General features: G+C 40.5%; 1 protein-coding gene across 1 annotated transcript in view; it reads right to left on the bottom strand.

Moving 5' to 3' along the window:
• Positions 1–8702, bottom strand: part of LOC109478933 (potassium voltage-gated channel subfamily H member 8-like) — a 100762-nt gene extending 92060 nt beyond the window's left edge. Inside the window, exon 1 of the mRNA XM_019780739.1 lies at positions 8081–8702. Coding sequence (XP_019636298.1) covers positions 8081–8156 — 76 coding nt within the window. The 5' untranslated portion in view covers positions 8157–8702. The remainder of the gene's footprint in view (positions 1–8080) is intronic.
• Between the last annotated feature and the right edge of the window lie 15053 nt (positions 8703–23755).

Genomic DNA, 23755 nt, shown 5'->3' with positions numbered 1-23755 from the left:
AATTACACTTATATACTCTTACAGCTATAATATATGCTATATAAGAGATTTTTCAACATATTAGTCTTATTGTTGAAGGAGAAAGCTCTCTGTGAGTGTGTATGAAAGCTTAAGGATGTAAAATTGGAAAACGTACGCTTGTTATACTCTTAACAACTGTAATGGATGCTAACCAAGAGATTTTTCAACATATTAGTGTTATAGATGAAGGAGAGAGCTCTCGGTGAGTGTGACGTCATCACCATGTCTGAGCCCGGGTACCGGTGTTATGTAGAAGCACGTTAGCGCGTCTCAATTAATTAGCACCAATCGCGGCGCTGCATACGTGATATCATTAATCACAACCACACTATTACAGTAGTGATGGATCATACGTAGTGTGGAGAGCGACAGGTATATTTCCGTCATAAACCAGTCGTAAGAAGTGTTCTGTGCCATGCTAATAATCATATAATAATCAACAATTATGATCCGATTTGGTAATGTCATTTGCAATTCATTTCTTGCAAATACAATAATCATATGGTACAACAGAAAGTACAAGTAAACCAATACTTTTGTTGAGTACGATTTCAAAATAGTACATCCTAGTATAGTTTCTTTATATAGGGCACAAATATTAAAATAAGGCATTTCGATATTTCTTAAAAATGCATTATGAGAGAAGAAAATTTGTGGCAATCTTGCAATGCGGTAGTGTTCTTATTTTAGAATGCACTAGGAAGAAAACTAGATGTATGTGCAAGTATTATTCATGGAACCATACCTATTTTTTCTACCTGAACTTTAAATCTAAAACAAGCGTGACTTCCTGGCCTTGTGTAGAAGCTGTCTTAGTTGGTTTGCCGTTATTTCTTCTCGGCCACGAACCCATTTCTCCTCTAAACGGCAGCCAGACACTTACTTTACTGCGCCATCTATCCCATTTACTCTTCTGTCGTCTGGCGACCACGCGGCTCCCCTAAATTGCATCGTCCCTTCGGTTTTTCCATTACATTAGCGAGAGACCTAATTGTACCAAATGGCTTTGGAGCCAACCCTATCTATTATTATTGTCAGTTCAGTTGCATGGTGAAATGGGTCGGGTTTGTTTATGTATCCGAATCGACAGTGGCTGAATTGGGGACCTAAGTCATTCTTGGAAGCCGTTTTGGGACCAGGTCGTTACTTGAAGGCCGGGCTTCGGGTTTTTGCATTATGGTCGATTTTCTAAATCACCCTGGATAGTGCGTGCTCTTGTACGGCAGTTACCCGTAATGTGTTTTATCGTACGGGAATATTTCATGCAGCATCTAATGGCTTGTATCGCGATGTTTCCCTGACATGCTGGCATTTCCCCGTCCGTAGAGAGTATGTTGCTGCTTAGTTTATAGTAGATTTGGGGTTAGTCACAGTCTCATAGACACTTTCAACCACATTAGATGCGCGATACCGCTACTTGATATGGACCCTGATTGACATTTTCCATTAGTATTACGTAAGTGGTGATTTAAAGATACTGTCATTGAAAAATATCATCCTAATGGGTTGAGATTAAGTCGTCAAATCGTAAATTTGGGGGCTTGGTGCTCACGACGAAACAGAGTTCCTAGTTTTAATATAGATGAAATGCAGAAAATTCTACATGAAGGTGCCTAGAAAATGCTTCAGAACTTACAGTATTGGTGATTTGGTCCAAGACTACCATTTTAAATAAAGCTAGAACAAGTAAAATACACAACTGCCTCTCCAATGGGACTTAATTCATTACCTTTGTGTATTGTGTAGCCCTTGGAATATCCACTGCCTTTTTAGTTTGGGAGCCCTGGTGTGGAAGACTTTTATTAGAGCCCTCCAAAACCACAAAATAGAACTACATTTAGATACACTGCTTCTCATTATTTAGATTTTGTAATCTGTATGGCCCAATGGCTATAGATGGGCGCCACATATGAGACCAGCTAATCTGGCATACTTTAGTGTAAGGAAAATTTAGAAGGACCGCGGTTATACTTATAGGGCAGCCATATTGGATTCACCGTCAATGTTGTAGCAAGAAATCCGCTCAGGAGCACCAAGCTCTGAGTGTTAAATTCCATCACTGAAACAGAAAGAAGGGGTACCCCAGGATTCGAACCCTGGCCGCCAGCTTACGAACTCAACACACTAACTACAAGGCAAAGTGGTCCGGACTGGTATATGTCCTAAACAGTGGTGGGGGAGGGGGGCGTTTAGAACAACTTTTTTTCTCTTAATATGCCAGTCCCCATCTCCTCATTAATACATTATGAAGGTGAGGGACGCCTGCTGTGAATCCGATACTCTTATAGATCGCATAGAAAAACGAGCTAGGTCACTACTTTATAATTCAGCTGGGCGTTTTGCCAGTTAGCAAGGAGGTCTAAGTGAAAGTTCCTCTTGCGTCTAATGAAATTAGTAAATGACGTCTAACCGCGCGCGCGACGCTGCACTAAAGTACGTAACGTGCGCCGCACGGGTGGGCAGGATTTATTTATCTGACCGCTGATATTTTACACGTGCCGCATGACAAATGGAAACACGTAGGGCAGGCTTCATGGTACATATAATACCACAACTAAATTATCATGAAAGTTCATCTGTGTTGGTAGTAATCATAGCACGATGCTTAACGAAAGATAAATAGAGATCGAATTTCCAACGGCCACTGTCAGGATAAGTCCATCAAGTAATGACCAATCACATCCATGAGAGTTAACTAATTAAGGCGACAGTGGTCGTTGAAAATTTGATCTCTATGTACCTTTGAGTGGGAATAAAGTTTGACATAAATTTACCAGAAATACCGCAACTAGTTTAAGGTTTCCTGTTTAAATGTTCGGACACAGTTTGCACTTGAAGATTCATTCCAAAGTTTTTAATATTACCTAACTGCTCAATAGTATATAACTATATACCTAGACTGTCCTTGGTGCTGACTGCCTGGTGTAAGTGTCAGCATTTTTTACAACGAATATGTTCCAGAGTTTGCAATTCAACCTGACTTCTTAATACTATATACATTGTAGCTATATACATAGACTGTCCTTGGTGCTGATTTCCTGGTTTTTGTATCAGCAGTATATAAATTGCCACGTTTTATGCTTCAACGTTCTGCAACTTTTGATCCATTGTTTCCCGAGTCACGTACACTATCTACATTTCAACGTGACGTCAGAGAGTCAGTCAATCGCTCAGTCCCTGACAAAAACCAATTTTCCCCTTTGTGTTGGAGATTACAGTTTAGCCCTGCTACAATATAACTAGCTTAGTAAAAATTTATACATTATTACATACATTTTTCATAATACAAAAAGCTAATATACCACTAATCTGCAATTTATATACATGCCATTTTGTTCCTGACCAGATTTAACCGATGGTTCAAATAAATCTTACGAAAGTAGAACAGGAAATAGACAGAGCGCGTAGTTGCCAAATTGACCTCAACGTAACTGTTCAATGTCGCGACGCGTGTTGTAGATTCGTCTTAATTCAATTAATGCATAATGAGAGGGAACCAATCGCGGAGGCGCCTGGGATGACGCATACGGAGACAAAACGTTCGCGATAGAATCAATCTTGTCCCTGTATCTAACACAGTACCGGTTGGCGGAATGAGAAGATAGAGAGAGCGGTTTGAGATAGAAAGACAGTGATCGAGTATTTCGCTGGTAGTTTCGGTGTTTCAAATGCTTGAATATGTCCAGAAATCTCACTGTAGTTGTATAGGTTGGTATTAGGGCACCCCTTTTGAGATGGAACGAACCAAAAATCCTCTGTAGCTTCTGTGTGCCGTACTTTCCGACGCAAAGCGCCCCACTTTGAGAAAAACACACGTCTGTAAAGCTTTAATCTCAGTTACGTATACATGCATAGTGCAAGACTGAAGCTCAGCTCACAAAGGTTTCGTGTCAAATGCACCTTTACGAATAAACCGTACGTTCGTGTGTAACACAGGACGGGGTTAGGATCTTGTCGTTTTCATATGATTGTGTGGTATGTGTAACATTATATGTTTTTAAATTCAGGAAGACTAGTTGCAATTTGCAGTCGCTTTTGTAGCTAATGAATATCCCAAGTATTATTACACCTGACGTTAACCGTCATTACAGTAACACTACGTCTACACCGGGCGTGTCAGTAACAGCATGGTGACGGCTGGAGCGGCGAGGGGGTTGGAATCCCGTGAAATTGGACAGCTTTAGGATAAATGTGTACCATAGGCGTATCACTCAGCGTCTGGTCACGGTGAAAGTCAAGTCGTCCTCAGTCCCCCTGGTTAATTAGATCGATGACGCCACGGGTGTCCTCAGGGAACGGTCCTCGGGCCGTCACGTCCTTCATGACAGAATTCTAGGTCATCAAAGTAGTTATTATAGCCTAATGATAGTCATGTTGTCGTCTGTATATTGAACGAGTATAATTTACTTATCTGCATGCATACACAATACGTCTCTGCTAAATGATAAGAACTGTATACATGACTAAGTCGTTTAGCGACGGCATATGCATCAATGTTTTTATGTGTAAAACTCATAAGAATCCAATCAGACCTTCTTGAATTATCCTATTTCAAAGTTTCATACAAAGATACGTCTGCAGTTCCAGGAAAACTGCTAGGGGTCCAAGCCAACATTTCGTATTCCCAAGACTATTAGCCAATCAAAATTCGTGACCATAGCATGTCCTTAACATGAAACTCTTGTGACAAAATTATAACAATACATATTCAGTACACGTATCTGTAACGACTTTTCTTATCGTTCCACACATTCAGCACATGAGTGCGCCTTGTCTGTGTGTGAAATCTATTCAATTAACCTTTAAACCTCAGGTATAATCACGTATTCCTGGCCTTCGCCTTGGAACGGCGAGCCTGGTCAGCCGTGACGGTCACACGGTGTACCCCGTGCCCCCTGTTCTCTCACGTAACGTAACCATCTTATTCAGACACTCGGGCTCTCATTGCAATCAGTGGTAGAAATTTAAGCAGAACGAACGTCAACGTAGTGCGCCCTATAACCCGTATGCCCCTTATGCCTATCCCACAAATGCAAATCTTCGAAATTCCTTATTCCTCGTGCATATTCCTCGTGTGTCTATCTTCATTATGTCTAACTTTCTTGTGCCTATGTTAATTATGACCTCCTTCCATGTGCCTATCCCGCTAATACCTATCTTCCTTACGCATATTCCTCGTGTGCCTATCTTCCTTATGTCTAACTTTCTTATGCCTATGTTCCTTATGACTACCTTCACGTGCCTATCCCTTTATGCCTACCCCATATGCCTATCTTTCGTATGTGTACTTCCATATGTCTATCTTCCCTATGTCTAACTTTCTTATGTCTATGTTCCTTGTGACTACCTTCCATATGCCTATCTTACTTATGCCTACCTTATTTATGCCTATTTTTCTCATACCTGTCCCCCTTAATATGACTGTCCTCCGTATACCATATCTTCCTAACTCCAATCTTCCCTACGTATCTTTAACAAAATATTCCTTTTGGCTATCTTCTTTGGGCCTATTTCCCTTACGCCTATCTTCCCTGTGCCTATATTTCGTCTGCTTATCTTCCTTGTATACCTATCTATCTTTCTCAGTCCTTAAAAAACACACCACGTTACCTCAGCAGACCCCAACAACAAAGTAATAAATTATGGCCGACAAAACGATCACCTCAAAGTGCCACAACAACTATATGATTGATACCATTGTTATCTATGTATTCATGCTATTTTCCCCCTGTGTATTCTTCAGCGTAGTTCAAAGGGACAAGTAGGTTTCCGTGCCAAAAACAAACGGTAAATCTTGGTCCATTTCATGATGAAGGAGACACTTTAAAAGTGTATGATGTATAACGTTGCACATCTAAGTCTTTATGTTTTTCCCTTGAGCATTGTAGTTCAAAGAAGTAGACAGATTTTGATACCAAAACTATATAAATCCACCCACCCCCGTTGTGTATATGGTACATTTAATTCAAGTTATTTGTTGTCTTCAATTAGAAAGTATTATTTTCTTTTTACTCTGCACATCTACATCTCTGTGTTTTTCTCTTGAGCATTGTAGTTCAAAGTTGCAGACAGATTTTGATACCGAAACTATATAAATCCGTCCACCCCCGTTGTGTATATGGTACATTTAATGCAAGTTATTTGTGATTTTCATTTATTAAGTATTATTCCTTCTTGTCAGCGTTCTAGTCAATGATTCTAAAGAGTTTTTGTACTCTGATGTTTATCTCCGTAGTTATTGTACTGCGTACAATGAACCCGTCCTCGACAATAACTAAATTATTCAAACCACCCAACCGACTTGATAATGAAGGTAAATTTATAGTTGTTATTCTTCTAACGGTAATAAAAAGGGAGTGTTGTTGGGGTGTAGATTAGAAACAAGCTATATTTAAACAGTCATGCGTTCATGCTTCGCCGGCGGTAGTGTTTCACGCATGGGGTGTTTCTGGTGATTCGCATTATGGAAAGAGATAATATTTATTCATGGAAGGGAGGTAGAGTGTGATAGCAACAGCCCATTGCACATTATCACTATGCATATCATTATGCATCCAGCCTTCTGGGAAAGACTACGGTAATCCTGTATATTACAGAAACTAAATATAAGATAAGGACAATGTACAAAGTCATTCTTTTGAGGAGGGATTTCTATATACATGTAGTTAAGTCATCCCTATTGTTGTGAGTTCCCTATTCACATGGCACTCCTACAGCATCTGAATCATCACTATTTATACGTACATAACAATACACGGGTTCTTCCAAGTATGGCAATGCGTCATACTGATGTATACAAATAGCTGTGGTTTATTTTCGTCTTATGTGTGTGTTTTTATTGGTACCGCCAGAATTAATGGTACCTTTATGTCCGTTGCTTTTGTACTGTAAAAGTGCAGGAAGTATAAAATGGTGACGCAAATATGCTAAAATATATCTGTAGATGTCAATAGAATGACTTTTGTCAAATGTATACACATAGCTGTGGTTTATTTTCGTCCTCTATATGGGTTTTTATTGGTACCGTCAGAATTAATGGTACCTTTATGTTCGTATCTTTTGTACTGTAAAAGTGCAGGAAGTATAAAATGATGACGCAAATGTGGTAAAACATGTCTATAGATAATATAACTGTATGTCTATAGATAACATAACTGTTGCGTTATCCAGAATATTTATAACTTGCTACGTAAGCCCTACATTGAGCAGCTTTAAGGAGAAAATTACAATACCTGTACCTAACGCGTAAGCCTCTACTTAACAATTAAGCTGTATTTGAACTCCCGCTACTTTTAGAGTCCTGAATCTGGTTTAAGTCTGTTTATACGATGTTATGCAACATTTATATGATATCCTAACGCCGTACTACAGTAAAATCGCTTTATAACAGCTAGGCATTTTCTGCTTACAAATTAACCTGATATCTTTACACTTTTATATATTGGATTAATGTTTAATACTAGCAGAACGGCGTCAAATATAAGTGCTAAGTTTGTTTTATGTCTCAAACCCTTCGAATACTTTGGTAATAAACCCAACACGATAGCCAAACATGTCCATTGTGCCTTTCCTCCAGGCTTATTGAATAAATTGATTATCCCACCAAATCAAATTTCCGCAAGTATAGCGTCTACACTCAGCCCCCCGCGGTGTATTCTAACAATATTTCCCAGAAATAATATCCTAGAGTCATCTGAATATATCAAAAGTAAAGACAGCTTTTATATGTAACATTTGCTTTAGGGCGTTGTGAGCGAAAAGTGCGTTAATTGGCAGACAGTGGTAAGGAGACGTTTTACACTTATATAAGGTTTTTATGTCTATTCCATCCACGCGCGCTAGAATAGCGCCACAGGACAGCAATGCACGCATGTAAAAATAACCTTACCTGTTCAAACGAGCGGATGAAACAGTGAGATAACAATAAAAAAGAGAACGTCCAACCACCGCCAAGGGTTAAATAGAAGTCGTGTCCACATATTACCCTGTACAACATGATACACGTACTGCCCCGGGCAGTAGAGAATAAAAAAAACATACATAACAAAAGTGTACTCACGTGTGCCATCGAACCTCGTCGCTATTGTGTCCAGGAAAGTATTCTGTGGCGCTAGGAGCCCTTTCCTAGCCGGCATGCTTCTGTTTTCTAACCCTCGGGCGTTCTCTCTGTAGCAGTTGTACTTCTCTCTCTCAACTCAACTCCCTATGTTATACACGGGAGATAGGAGCGGTAAATCCAACGGGCGACGTACGGCAGAACGCTGCGGGGCGATATATTATTCTCTCCCGCCGGCTGGCAGGCTTAGACACGGCGGTGGCCGTGAACTCCCATACGGCGGGCTTCCTTTCCTCGATGCATCTGAAATTCCGGGATATTCCTGGACAGTAATTCTCTCTCCGTTGTCACCCCGACGCTGCTTGGAACAGGCTCTGCTGTAGTAGTATAGGGTTTATCCGTAGTCGGACTGGCGTCAGGGCTGTGGAGAGAAGAACGTACGTAGGTGAGACGGACGGGGGATTCACATCAAATGCTATTGTCATGCCGGGGCATCGTTTGTAGGGGTGACTCCCAAGGGGGGACGCTCATCCCAGCCGGCCTACTTTCAAACAGGGGGCTCCCGCGTCCTAACTCAGACCCTCTCGGTATACCCTACACACAGCAAAGTGCGTTAGCCGTAGAAACGCACCATCCTCGTGATGTGGACTGAGAGTGATGAGGTAAAGAAGGGATAGAACGTTTGTACCCGTCGGGGTAAGTGAGCGCAGGGTGCCGCCACCCCCCGCCGCTAGTGTACCGGTGCCAGCTCGCGCCCAGGACGGCCCGGAAAATAGATGAGACCAAGGCGGGGAGAGGAGGGCGGGAATCAGGCGTGGGCCACGTGACGTGAGTGATTACGCCACCCGAGAGTTAGGGGAGCGTGTCAGCGTTACGTGTCGCTGCGTCAGGTGAAATACTTAGCGTTCAAAGCTACAGAAACAACTTTTGAGAAGGAGGGAGAAGGTTAGAGGTGGTCGTAATACGCCTCACAATAGGCACTGGTAGCAAAAATCGTCTTATTTCCCTGCATAGTATTCGGTCAATGCTCCAGCAAGGCGAGGATAGAAAACATCCAGTGTTATTGTACACGTGTAAATATGCCTGTCCTTGGTGCTGAATTCTTCCATTGTTATTATACACATACAAACATACCTGTCCTTGGTGCTGAACACATCTAGAATATTTCTACAGACATAGATACCATCATAATACACTGCCGATGACAATCCACAAATTTCCCAAGTCTTTGAATTCCATTTTCAAGATTACATGCTACTTTTATACTAGCCTAGACGAATGATAGCTAATATACGAGTGTGTGTGTTTTGTGCGCGAGATAGGCCACGGTTCATCCAGCCATTATATAGATACTGCGGAGGAACAAATTCCTCAGAGACGGCGCAGTGATAGAAGATGAACTGGTGAGAACGGCTGGCGCGAAGCCGAACAAATTGTGAGTAACGTTCCTCTGACCGTGGAGCGACGCTGTCTGTGCGAACCTCCATTAAAAGCAGCTACAAATCAAACCCTATCGGAAGCACCGCGAACGAATGACGTGCTAACTTTCCTTCTGAGACCCTCCCTCCCGGCGTATCATCATCTACATCGTGCACATACACACACACAAACGGAGCCATCCCTATAATTAAAAGCACGATGATTATTTATGGCTTGTCATCGCGTGAAGCCACGCCAAATGACGTGGCTGCAATGCGCCTTTAGAAACGCTAGGTGGCGCACGTGAAAGATGCTTCGCAGCTTTGCGTTCTTCGGTGTTCAACATTGCGGCTTGCCGCAAACCACAATACCCAATGAGTGTTTATTTGCAGATTATTCATGAGGCTTTCCCATTTTAATGGCAGACTTCGATAATCATTAAATCTTTTCTGAGCATCATTTGTGATCGGGCAACCCCATCCGCACAATTGCAGTTTGAAGGAAAAGTAGACATCTTTACCTATAGCATCTCAAACCTACCCAATGCTCAAATTGAGCTTATTTGTTGGATTCAAAAGATTCGCTTCTAAAATGGATTATCTGTAAAGTATTACTATTGTAAAGATTCTTGTAATATAAACACACAAGTATTACAAGGGGTCAATAACCTGCATAATAACTTTTTGGGAAAGGACAAATAATTTCTATTTCAATGCAAATACGAAACTAACCATCCTATGATGTGAATTAGGTTAACGGTAACGCACTTTCGGATGGATGATTATAAAAGAAGAGTCTCAGGAGAATACAGATAATGGAGGGGCCGGTGAAGCGGCCATCTTGGGTGCATTGACCCAATTATATCACGCGAGGTCATTGACCTGTGGATCAGAAAGTTCCAAATAAGGACACGTCTGCTGCAGTACCTGTAAAAACCACGAGGGGACCCTTAATTGACCTATCTAATGCCTACCCACATACTCAATATCATCATATTCCTTTATTACATTTTTGAGTTAAGTTTCAAATAAGAACAGGTCCACTGCAGTTCCATGAATAACCACTAGGGGCCCCCACAAATTGACCTAAATTTTTGTCTTTCCAAGGCCTACCCATATAGTAAATATCATCATAATCCGTTGGTACATTCTTGAGTTCTGCCGGTTAAAATGTCCGGAAATACAAGGAAATACAAACACAGGCAATAGTGTAACCTAAGTATTCCTGATTCTACTTTTTACTTTTAGGTCAAAATGTTTAATTAACTGATAATTCTGTGAATTAGAGTTAAACTGCAACATCCAATAGCTTCCTCCGGAAAATACACTGTGATAGTTTCAACGTGCAGTACCTGCAATACATGCCTTTCTCCTGTATTGATATTGATACAGTGGCTCTTTGAGCTGAGCATGTTTTATCATCATAGGTAAACCACTTATGTTGCAAACCTGTGTGCATTTGGCTTTGGGCTTATCCCTTTGGCGTGCTGCATTCATCAAAACATTTGTATCCATCACCCTCCCCGCCTCGCGTCCCATAACTCCCCGGCATCTGGCCAGCCAACCATCATAAATAAATCAAGCGGCCATTTTCAGATGAACTTCGACAACGGCGCAGCGTTTTAACAAAGAACATTGTTCCGTCCAAAATCATGTCCAGATGGCGGGAGAGTTGGGCTAGCGCGGCGGTGATATGTCATAATGGCAGCCCCGATACCAGGGCTTTGTCTGGCATTGTGTAACAACTACCGCTGTTAGGGCGCCAACCAGCCAGCCTGGCGCTACGTATTGACAAACCGCCTTGCTATTGTGCTGGTGGATTGGTCCTGTAATTGTTTTATTGTATTTCTCATAGGCTGAAACTAGCCGAATTGGGAAATCCGTAATCGCTTTCTTTGAAGAAGTACGTGACACCTATGTCTTCGTTTTCAGGCCAACGCGTTTGTCACAAGCCTAGTCTTTACAACCAATTTCAGAGTGGCAAAACAAAACGTATTCTAGATAAGGAAATCTATTTGATAGTTACATTTACTGCCATTTCTTAGCAAATTTTTGTCATCATATTATACTTGAAGCGTTTCAAATAGCCCCAAAACAAGCTACGTACCACCATTAAATAGATATATAGAACCAGCCTAAGATACGAAACAAGCAACCATACACCCAGTGTTATACAGTATTATACGCAGGCAAACATACCTGTCCTTGCTGCTGAACACATTTATACAGTTTTATACACAGGCAACCATACTTGTCCTTGGTGTTGAACACAGTTATAGTGTTATACGCAGACAAACATACCTGTCCTTGGTGCTGAACACAGTTATACAGTGTTATACACAGACAACCATACCTGTCCTTGGTGCTGAACACAGTTATACAGTGTTATACGCAGGCAGACATACCTGTCCTTGCTGCTGAACACATTTATACAGTTTTATACATAGGCAACCATACTTGTCCTTGGTGTTGAACACAGTTATAGTGTTATACGCAGACAAACATACCTGTCCTTGGTGTTGGACACAGCTATACAGTGTTATACAGTGATATACGTAGGCAACCATACCTGTCCTTGGTGCTGAACACAGTTATACAGTGTTATACACAGACAAACATACCTGTCCTTGGTGCTGAACACAGTTATACAGTGTTATACGCACTGAACACATCCAGTGTTAGACAGTGTTATACGCAGGCAACTATACGTGTCCTCGGTTCTGAACTCATACAGTGGGAAACATACCTGTCCTTGGTGCTGAACACAGTTATACAGTATTATACGCAGGCAGACATACCTGTCCTTGGTTCTGAACACAGCTGTACAATGTTAAAATGTCATACGCAGGCAACCATACCTGTCCTTGGTGCTGAACACATGTACAGATATGCAGTGTTATGAACAGGCATCCATACCTGTCCTTGGCGCTGAACACATCCAGTGTTATACAGTATTATACGCAGGCAGACATACCTTTCCTTAGTGCTGAATGCAGTTATACAGTGTTAGGCAAGAAAACAAACACGCCAGGCTTCTAGTACCCTGAGATTTTCGCAAGTCAGTGTGAAGTCTTTGTAAACCGGATACGGGCATCGCAGAGGAAAACACAAGGGTCTCTTCCGTTTGTAATTTCTTTCAAACAGCGAAAACGTATTTTGTTTCCACACAGTTCCGGTGTAGTCTCAAGTATAATCAGGATCGTGTTACCCTATTTCCTGTAACGTTCAACTCATTTATTCCAGTATAAACTGTTATTCTATTGGATTAAAAACTTGTGAGTATAAAGAAAATCACTCATTCTAGATAAAGTATCATTTTGATAGGTTTCGAATGATTTGGAAGTTCTCAACATTTAACCATTAACCCAGAACGGAAAGGAGTGTGATTTTAGATGATGATTTTCTTCTCTAATTATTCTTTATTTTAAGTCATTGATGTTGTACTTTACTTTACCTTTCAAGCTATTGGACATGTGACTGTCATCATCAGTAGCTGAAGAAAGATGGTGGATGTCGTTTGAAAGCTTCTTCGCTTTAACGTTTGTAAGTCGTGTCTATCAGTTTGAATCCTTCTTGTTACGTATGGGGAAGATTCTGAATGTATGACGGGCTTCAGAGAAAATGGGACATACGTATAACGTAGTTTTAATGTGCTATAAACCTCAGTGCTGCTGAAACGGAACTGTTTGTCATTTTCATCCGACTACGTGATGATGGGTAATACAGATACATGGTTCAATTTAAAATGTGTGCATCTTCAGATTTAGCATAAGGCAGAGAAATAGTCCAATTTCCTTGCTACACCTCTTCTTGTGCCTTCCATCCAATCATATAGTGCTTAGCTGGTTGCTAAATTGATTCTGTTGCCAAATATTAGCTTCTAAATGGTTTCTGCAGAATGGTTTTAAAATTTGCTTCGAATTGTTCTACAGTGCATTTCCATACGCTTGTCTCATTTTCTTTTAATCTGAGCTATGTAGGATGATTTTCGTCTACTATACTGTTCATTTCGTTATATTGCATGGTATAAAACTAGGCCAATACTTGCCTTGTGATCTCAAAAGTCCCATATCGCACCAGCCTTCACCCCCAGACCACAGAGTACAGTACTAACTCTCATCATTAATATCACGGTCCTTGAGCAGGGCTTTTAAAACGGTTTAAAGTGTAGGGGAGTAGTCACGACGAGGATTACTATACTCGGAGCGAAAAGCCCTCAGACGGGGCTATTTTTACCGGCCGGGAGTCCGGCGTAATCCGCGGCTGTTTCAGCGTAAGCCGCCCATACAGCGGCACACGTGCTTCCCGGGCTCTCCTGCAATGTGTAAAGCTTTACCTTAAACCGTACGAGATAACAGCCCATTTATATCATATGTGTTTTACCAGCATCAAGATGCATCACTGCTGTACAAGTACGTAATATATAGATACTGTATCTGTAGGACCCTATCTGTACCACTGCTATAATTCACATGTACGTGGAAATATTGTAGCATCAATTCTGTACTCTTTATGGTTCTTTAGTTTTTACCGCACACACAAATATAGCGTTAGCTGGATGTAAAAAAGACTATAAGACTATACGGAAGCCTTTATACTAGGTATTAGGAGGCAATGATGTCGAATTGTAACTAGTGTTATGCAATCCTGTAAGGCTTATGCAACCTACCCTGAAACGTACGTGTCAGAAAATTGACTTGAAACATCGTCTTAACCTTGTATTCAGTACCTTTAAGGACAAGTAAAGTGTCTGGTAGATAGTGAATATGCACACTTGGCCTGTGGACAATATACGATCCGACAATACTTGTTTCAATGTCAGCATTACCTTAACATACATGCACTTGTAAAACAACATATGATACTACTCTAACAAGAACGTTACACGGCCGATAACTATCTCTAGGGCTACATAGCTCTTATAAAAAGTACATACCTAGATTATTGTAAGAGAAGAAGCAGTCTTTGTCCAGAAGGTATGAGTGAAAGATAACGTTGTGCCTGGGGTAGTGTACATGTAGCGTTACATGTATGGATGCCGCATAGGTACAGTACACATGCGTGTCGTGTGGACCAGTCTGACGGACTGATGGTGGGGAGCGACCGTTATGTATCCGTAGGGATGGTGGTTCAGCATCAACGGACGCCATAGATTCAAAATTCAAGAGATTCAATGTGCCTTCATTGTCATTGAACATAGCAGTGGGGCTACTCTGAATTACATTCAATTTACACTTGAGGTTTAGATTTTTATGACAACATACAATATTGCAAGTACTACGGTTAACCAACTTTTGTGGTATGGTGAATGCGTGTACCTTTTTGCAACAAGGTTTCAAACCCACTAAATCTATGTTTTTTTGTGCATGGTAAAAAATAGGTGCTTTTAAAATTGTTGATTTCTGTGCTTAGCTCGTATGATAGTTAAACACACACCACTACCGGTAGACTAGCCCTATGCTATCATATAATAGTGCCTTCAAAACTGTGTGGCCCAAGGGCTACAGAAACGAAGAGGCGCCGCCCTATTCGTCTTATGTTTGGGACGACTTACAGACAGAGTCTTACAGTAAACCAGACACCTAATTTCATGTTCCCTGTCTGTTAATGTACGTTTTATCATTCTGTCACCAGCAATTTGCCTTCAGGGATGAATTTGCCTTAAAGATTATGATTACCACGGTCATGTCTGTTCTGAATGATAATTACGGCTGGTTCCACCTGTTACAACTCATTACTGGACTGTCCCAACCGTTCTCAATCATCGTCTGTCGCCGGAAGATCTTTGTTTTATTGATCAAATATGCAATTAATTAAGAGTAATGATGTACGATGTGCCCGGGCGCTGGGCGGGACCTCCACACATATTTTACTACTGTGCCTCATTTCAATTGTTCTACTAGGAAACAGTAACGCAAAAATGAAATTCTAAAATGGAAATAATTTTTTAATTGTGCAAATGTTGATATCTGTAAATTTTCAAAGCATATCAGTTGTGTCTGAGAGATTCAACTCATCTGCACAGTTGATTTTAAATAAAGATCTGATTTGAAATTCGAATCATCCTTCGTAATTACAATATAATCTCAATACGTCACAATGTAATATTTCATAAAATATGAATATCAACAGGACAGGATGACTAGAATTTCAGTATTCTCGAAACGAACTATTATATATGTACTAAAAATATCAGATGGAAATGGAAATGTACTTTCAATCGAATGGCCAGGCATCCCGATACTGGATAAAATTAGGAAAGCCAAATAGAAGAGAATTTTACCGTGCAGTATATTTGGTCGCCACTTGAAATCATGGGACGGTTGAACATACTGTAAAGTCACCCCTGGTGCCTAATTTCCCTAGTGCCTTGTTTAAGTTAAACCCATGACGGGTCTGGAATATACAATATATGGTAACGGGCATCAATTTACAAACGATATATGCATGCACCATTGTCATGTATCTACAAGTACAGGTTATAGATGCTACACACTTTGATAAAACTAATGTTACGATGGATTAGGCCACACCAATTTAACTTGTTGGTTCTCGGATTCGCCTCTTCATTCTTTTCTGATTTGCCAAAAAAAAATTTGAATCAACTAAAAAATGTTCATATTTTGCCTCCAATAGTTGAGGGAAGTCATTTTCTTCCTAGTTGTTACAGTTTTCCCATCTCTCAATACAGTGATTTGATTAAAAGTTCATAATTAATTGTTTGAATATCAACCCCAGCCTTTTGTGTTGACTCCATGGTTCCTATCGTTGCATTTGGGGCTCTGATAGGATGCCTAACCCTGTTTTTTTCGCCCTGTCGCTTCATATTTTTTCTGGAAAAATCCGACAACCAACAAATTTAATTGGTGTGGCCTTATCATCAGATTTATAAGCGTGGCGGAAATTAAATTCTTCAAGACTTTGAAAGACAGCGGTATCTCCTACACAATTATAGCTGACAAGCTGATGTACTGATATTGTCTGGTTAGAAGTACTACTGATGATGGTAATATGTGACATGTGATTTGTCACAGTAAAAAGAAGGAAATTGATGCATATGCGCGGGCATGAAAAGCACAAAATTATCAGAAATCATAATATAATGTCGCTCATGCTATCGTATACTTTCTTATGTTTGTATATCTGTATAAAAGGCCAGCAGTTACATGTATATGTACACAGTATTGTTTAAACTTCATATTTCACCATTCAGACATATACTCTGTACTTATGCCAGGATGATTTTTATAGTAAAATTTAAAATTGAAATCGAAATGTAGTAACGTCGGATACTTTACAATTGAGTGTATTAGGTGGCTCGTTTGTAAATCAACGCACGTTTTCATTTCCAATCTTACCACAATCTTCTATATTCCCAGCTAAGTTAGTAGAAGATCAGTTTGCACTAATCAGACGTTGGTTTTGCAGACAAAGTTGATAGATGACTGTGATTATCGCTCCTGTCGTTTTTCATTGTCAAGTTGTTTAGCGGTAAGCCGGCAATTCCCCTTCACAGATCCCCCGCGCGATTTCCCTCCCTGCCTAGTTATTGAGGTTATTTCCAGCCCCCAGGATTACTGCTATCGGAGAACCCTAACGAGACTAATAATCTCGGCTTGTCCCGCTCAGGTCAGCGGCTTCGCTTGTGAGTTTTCCCCGTGTGTGTGATAAGGTCCTACTCGGCGCACAGTCCCGGCAGTAGTCGGTGTGGTTAGCGCTTTGATCAGGTCACTCAGCGCCGTCAATCGATGGTGTTCCGGCCCGGCGTTACATATCATGGACATATAGTCCTGCTTGGGCAGGCACTTCTGTCTGTGTAGTCCGATATTGTACAAGAATCTACTTAGAAAGCAATATAAAAGTTTAGTACAGCGTGTTCAATATCATCTCTACTTTATACCGCCCATCGTTTTACTTATGGCTACACTTGAAAATCTAGCAAGAGCTGGAAAGATTTTAATACGGCAAACAACTACCACCGTGTATTGTTTGATTCCCCAGTGATAATATTTTGGTTATTATGCTGTACTACAAAAATTTAAGTGCCAATTCCCACTTGTAGATAGTTCTGCAACGCGGTTATAAATTCCTTCGAATATCGGTTGATTTTAACGGCTAATTGAGCTGTATTTTCTCGTGACTTGGCAGGCTTCAAGTATAACTCAGGTCATCGACCCCACTAGACAAATACATCACACCACACACGCACACTAAGCCACTTTAAGTACGCCTCAGACAACGATAAATATCACCAAGCACGCAGCTCCGGGCGCATTGTTCTATTGGTCGTTGCTCTCTTTAGGGTAATCTCGTTAGCAATTTTCAGGGAGTTTTGGTACTTGTTATCACGACTGATGTGTTATTCTTAGCTCCAGTGTTTCAACTGACGGTCACGACGCTGTGTGAGATATGGCACAGTCGTGTTCCTGATTGGAACCGATCTTAACATCCTCACTGTGAACATGCGTCACGAGGACTTGAAATGGGCGATTCCCTGATACCATCCTCACGTTATAGCCTCTCCAAACAAGACGGTAATAATTTCAGCTTTGTCTGTCCGTACATAGCAAATGGTTTCGTCCTCAGGCTCAGTCTCTTAGTACAAGAACGCAGTAAATAAGGTCTACCCGATGGAAAGCGATATATGGTGAATAGAATCACTTTACTTGACCACCGTCTGCTCTCAAGAAAACAGATCGTGTAAACTCGTTTATAACGTCTTATGATACGCTATACATGTAGTAGTAAATGGTTTGTTGGTAAAAACAAGGAACAAATCGGCCTTGCAGTATGCACTGAATTGCGCCGAATTTTACATTCCACATACTCAGTAAAACTAACACTGTAGGCTAATATAGTACATATACAAGTATATACAAGTAACGTGTAAGTAACAAGTACAAGTAATACATGTGGGAAATACAACATGCACGTACTGGGGGTATAACCTGACCAGGCTAAGGTTGTATTACACGTAATACTCTCTATGGGGATTAATGTAATGAGTATCAATTGCCCTGGGTACTTGATAAAAAATGTAGGTTAGAACAGGTAGGTACTAATCTGATAGACAGGCGTCAGGCTAGTGGGTTATGTCGTTAGAAGAAAATAAATATTTGGTTGGTGATTTATATTATTGTGTAGTGACGGTCTGTGGACGCTTACGTCTTGCCTTGGTGTGTTAGAGGTTGGCAATTTCCTTAACTATAATGGTGGTAAATAAATTCTGATTGGATTGAATGTCATTAAGATTATAGATCTAGAAGTGACCGTAAAGGACCAGTGATTTTGTTATACCAGTTTAGATACATGTATTTCTATATATAGAGAGGATGGAGAGAGAGAAAAAGGGAGAGATCTCTAGAGAGCATAGATTGTCTTCGAAGAATGCTTAGAGCTACATGTAAATGGATTGCCAGAATCGTCAAGCTAGTCAAATCATGCTAAGGCAATGTTTTGTGCTATTTTGAACGGTTATATCTTAGACACAATGGTCTTATCGTGTCCAGAACCGTGCTTATTTAGGCCACACCAATTTAATTTGTTGCTTGTCGGATTTTTTCAGAAAAAAATATGAAGCGACAGGGCGAAAAAAAAACAGGCCAAGGCACTCCATGATAGCCGGAAATGTTACGATATGAGCCATAAGTCAACAAACCAGGCTGATTTATAACTAAATCAATAGATTGTGAAATTGTAATGAAACAAAATTGCATTGTAATACATTGAGAAACTTTAATAACTAGGAAGGAAAGGACTTTCTTCAACCGTTGAGGCCAAAATATGTCTTTCATTGAGCATTTTGCAGTTGATTTTGAACCTAATTTTTTTTTTTTTTGCAAATAAAAAAAAATGGACAGGGCGAATCCGAGAAACAACAAATTAGATTGGTGTGGCCTTAATTCTATTCCTGAATTGGTTAGAGTTAGGATCAGGCACAGTCTACGGGCATAACCAAGAATGTAGATTTGCCCCAGGCACGGTTCTAGATTCGCGTGGACTATCCAGTGTCTGAGCATGGTTTTGGATAAATCCCAGTTCTGGATACATCTGGATAGTCCACGCGAATCTAGAACCTTGCCTGGGGCAAATCTACTTTCTTGGTTATGCCCGTAGACTGTGCCTGATCTTAACTCTAACCAATTCAGGAATGTAACTAAATAGGCACAGCTCCGATGAAGACTCCGGCGACCAGCCGTATAACGCGTTCTGCACTTTAGTGAAGGCTTAGATGGTTAATTTCATTTCTCACGGCTTGGTGGACCGTGAAACCGTCTAGGGACCAAATCCCAACTTCAATCACTTCGCGTTGTTCCGGGGAATTAGGATATTTACGAGTGGTTCGTTTGAGGAAAGCCGGGCAATGAGCGCGGTAAAGCCGGCTAGCGACCGTGTCTATCTTTCCCTCGTGTGATTTTATGACCTTAATCACAGATAAGCTTGGCTACAGCCACGTGCAACAGAGTAATCAGTGACACAAACCTTACTAGTCAGCACTTTATGTATTAAAAAACTGTACTCTTGGTGAGATAATACCGAAACATTTTCCTGCAAGGGACTTTTACAGGGCTTTATTCTGTACCTGTACCTACACAAAGTTGGAAAATTATCTGTAAGATATCCTATATTGTCATTTGTTTATTGCATGCGGATTTTCATATTAGGGAAAAGCAGCAAAGTGTCACGTTTTCCTAATTTTGAGCTCTTTTGACAATTAAAATTGTCAAAAGTAAATAATTGTCAAAATTGTCATTGCTGATGACTTCCCTATATTTAGTCTTTCAAAATGGGTACTAGTGTTATAGTTTGTGCAGGTACGTTAGTGTGGGTTTAAAGCCGTGCTTGTATAATTTTACAGGTACAGGTTCGGTTTCCAATTTAGATAGCATTGTAAAATCGATTTCTGTACCATGCATGGTAAAAATCTTGACAAATTCAAAGATCCATTAGCGTACTGTTTATTGAATAAAGTTTCTGATGCATGAAATCGCAGACAGAAGGACTTTCTCAAACATAGAAAGTTTTGGGGACAATCCGTGTAAGCCAAGTACTACACATAAAATCAGAGAGACTTAACCTATAATGTCACAGTTCAAATGTTACTTACAAGGATGACATATACCGAATCAAACATACATTCAGAGACCATAGGTTAATTACACGTAACTACCTGTAGTAACTTTTTAATTATTTTAATGTCTGTCAAACTAATGCAAGATACAGCAAATACGCCGAAGACTATTGGAATAGTTATAGGTACTTTTAAAAGTGCGCCCTCCATACACTTTTAAAAGTGCGCCCTACAAACATATAAAACTAGCTAGAATCACTAGGCTATACTGTTTCGCTGGACAAGTTCAAAATACTAGGATGTTTATCTCAAATACAGGGCTACTTCGTAATAGGAATAAAATACCTCTACATCCAGCCTCTTTCATACATATCAGAATATGGCCTTCCGAACACTTCCCAACTTCCCCAATCATGGTTGGGAGTAGGTCGGGAGTAGGTCGGGAGTAAGTCGGCTGTGGTACGGCGAATATACGTGGTACTCAAAACACAGGGCGCATGTGCAGGTTAGGTGATCAAATTGAGAGATGTCCCCGGTTCGACTTTACGTATCTCCGCCGATTTACTCTTGAGAAGTGGATTACTTGTGGGAGATTTGTGGGACACTGTAGCACTATCCCATTTGTCAAGTGACGTCAAACTTTTTATGCTATAATCCCGGCACGAATTTGACGTCCATCTGTGGCATTTAGTGTAAATGTTTTACGGATTGAGATGTTGACAGGAATTGACAAAGCAAGGCTGGCAAGCTCTACTTTTTAATTTTGCTTTCCTCTTACTCGAGTTAAAGCTTTGTACAATATAGGTGTTGTGGAGTACCGTCGCGTCATTTTGTGGTCTCGGAGGAAGTCTTTTTATGTTGGTTGTTGTGTGTTTTGTGCTTGTGTGTTTTACGTGTGTGTTTGTGTGTGTGTGTGTGTGTGTGTGCGTGCATGTTTGCTTGTATGTATGTATGCACAGGTATGTTTGTATGCATGTGTTTGGATGGCGTTCAGCACCAAGGACAGGCATGTCTGTGTGTGTGTTTGTGTGTGTTTGTGTGTGTGTGTGTGTGTGTGTGTGTGTGTGTTTTGCTTGTTTGTGTTTGTGTGTACGTATTCTCAATGAAGCGTCACCTAGCGTTCGAAGTAGAACAATGCATCGTTGGCCCCAGGCGAAAGATGGTAATGTGATCATCATTACATCAACTTTCGAAAATCGTTTTGATTGCGCATCAAATAACAGTACTGCATATGATCACATTAATGATGATCACATTATCACATTGTTTGTTCTTTAAAAAATCAATTTAAAAAAAATATTGTCACTTTATGTACCAACCTGGTGAAACTATTCCAGGAGTTTTTCGACAGCGGATTTGCCCTTGTACTTCTGACTTGCACCCATCTAAATTGACCTTGCAAAATCCGGCGATTATTCCGGACGAGTCGGCGCATATTCGTCTGTAACAACGAGCGGTCCTACAACAACCGACCTCCCGCTGAGATCGAACCTGAATTTACGACTTCAATTACATCATGAGATGCGGAATTGCATTATGTAGATAGGGGCCGACCGAGGACCGAATTAGCCTTGGTAACAAGCCCGGGAGACTGGCTTGATTGAACGAGCGGAATCGATAAACCGTAATGACCAATTTGTGGGCTGACTAAGCTTCTCAAACTTGTCAGGGGGTGACCTCATTATGGGGGAAACGCTGTGATAACGATCTGGTTTAACAGTCAGAATCGGCGCTGGAGTTGACAAAATCTAAAAAAGGAAAATATCTAACAAAAGGTTAGAAAAGCATCAGTCTTTTATTCTAAGTCATTTTATTCTACTTCAGATTGTACCTACGAGATACAGAATGGGATATAGAATGGGGAACAAATAATCAAAGGACAGGTACTACAAAAGCGATAAATAAAATCTTGGAATCAATATATAAAGATGGGCTGTGTAGATAAAGAAACAGAAAACAAAATCTCTATTTTACTCTCTTACAGTTGTTTTATCTAATGCTATTTTATTATCTATTTGTATGGTCCTTTTCCTATGATACATTCTACTTTTAAAAAAGCATGGAACGTACGAAATGAACACAAAACGAACCACCATTGGCGACTTTTGAAGACACACAGTTTTTGTCATGTATTATGCCAGGTCGATGCCAGGGCCAGAGAGGGACATCAGAGCACAAGAGTGCCTCGGTTCGCATGACGTGACAGGGAACCGACTCTACCTCCCCATAGTACATCCAGGACAGGATAATTTAAAGTAAGTAAAAGTCTTTGGGGGTTTACTGCTAGTATACCCAAGGCATATGCAATGCCACCCTCCCTCTTCTAGGTTAGATCTACCTACATCTATTCCTTTTTTTAATATTCCAACATGTAATCACCAGACGTGGTGACGGCACACTCAAGTTTTTTCAACTTATATTAATGCCTGAGCAACGTGAGGAAAGTCGTGTAAAGTTCCTTTCCCAAGGGCACAAGATCGGTGGCATGTCAGGACTCGAACCCGGGACCTCTTGCATGATTCCGAGTCGAGCCGCTACGCAACACGACTCTTTGGGGTTATCTACCTACACCTATTCCTTCAACCATGTAATCCTCCTTTAACGGTGGTCTTTGGTTGAAACATCAAAAGAAGTCTTACCAAACCTTAATCAGATTTGCTACCGAGAGAATTTGAAGCTGATATACCTGTTAGTACTATTACAAGGATGAAAACTTGCCTGTTCCTTCATCTTTGGGGTTTATTCGGTCCTTTTGATTGATTTTCTCCAGAAGACTGCGTCATAAAATCAATGGTATATAATTGTAGAAGTAATTACGGATTGGGAAGGAATGACTGGGGTGGTCATAAATATATCTTTAGGGTTTATCGATTGTGCGGAGTTTGAAATAAGATGAATGGCAAACCTGTACGCATCATTTGTGTCAGATATTGGGTACATCTTTATCGATAAGGTTTCCGTTTGTGTGGTGTGAAACACGAAAACATTTTCAGCTTCTTTTTATTGATTCATCCACAACAAAGGCGATATTCCCTATTCAACAGACACTGGCTTTTCAATACGCACAGTATAATACAATACAATACAATACAGATATTTTATTCAACCGTGGATCGGATATCCGCACATATTCTAAACGATGATAAAACTATTCATATGGTTTTAGTGCAAAATCTATTCAAGCGCCAT

Source organism: Branchiostoma belcheri, unplaced genomic scaffold (assembly GCF_001625305.1).
Source record: "Branchiostoma belcheri isolate BF01 breed outbred unplaced genomic scaffold, Haploidv18h27 scaffold46, whole genome shotgun sequence".
Classification (NCBI taxonomy): Eukaryota; Metazoa; Chordata; class Leptocardii; order Amphioxiformes; family Branchiostomatidae; genus Branchiostoma; species Branchiostoma belcheri.
Note: the sequence above shows the minus strand (reverse complement) of the source record. Positions and strands in the feature narration are given on the sequence as shown.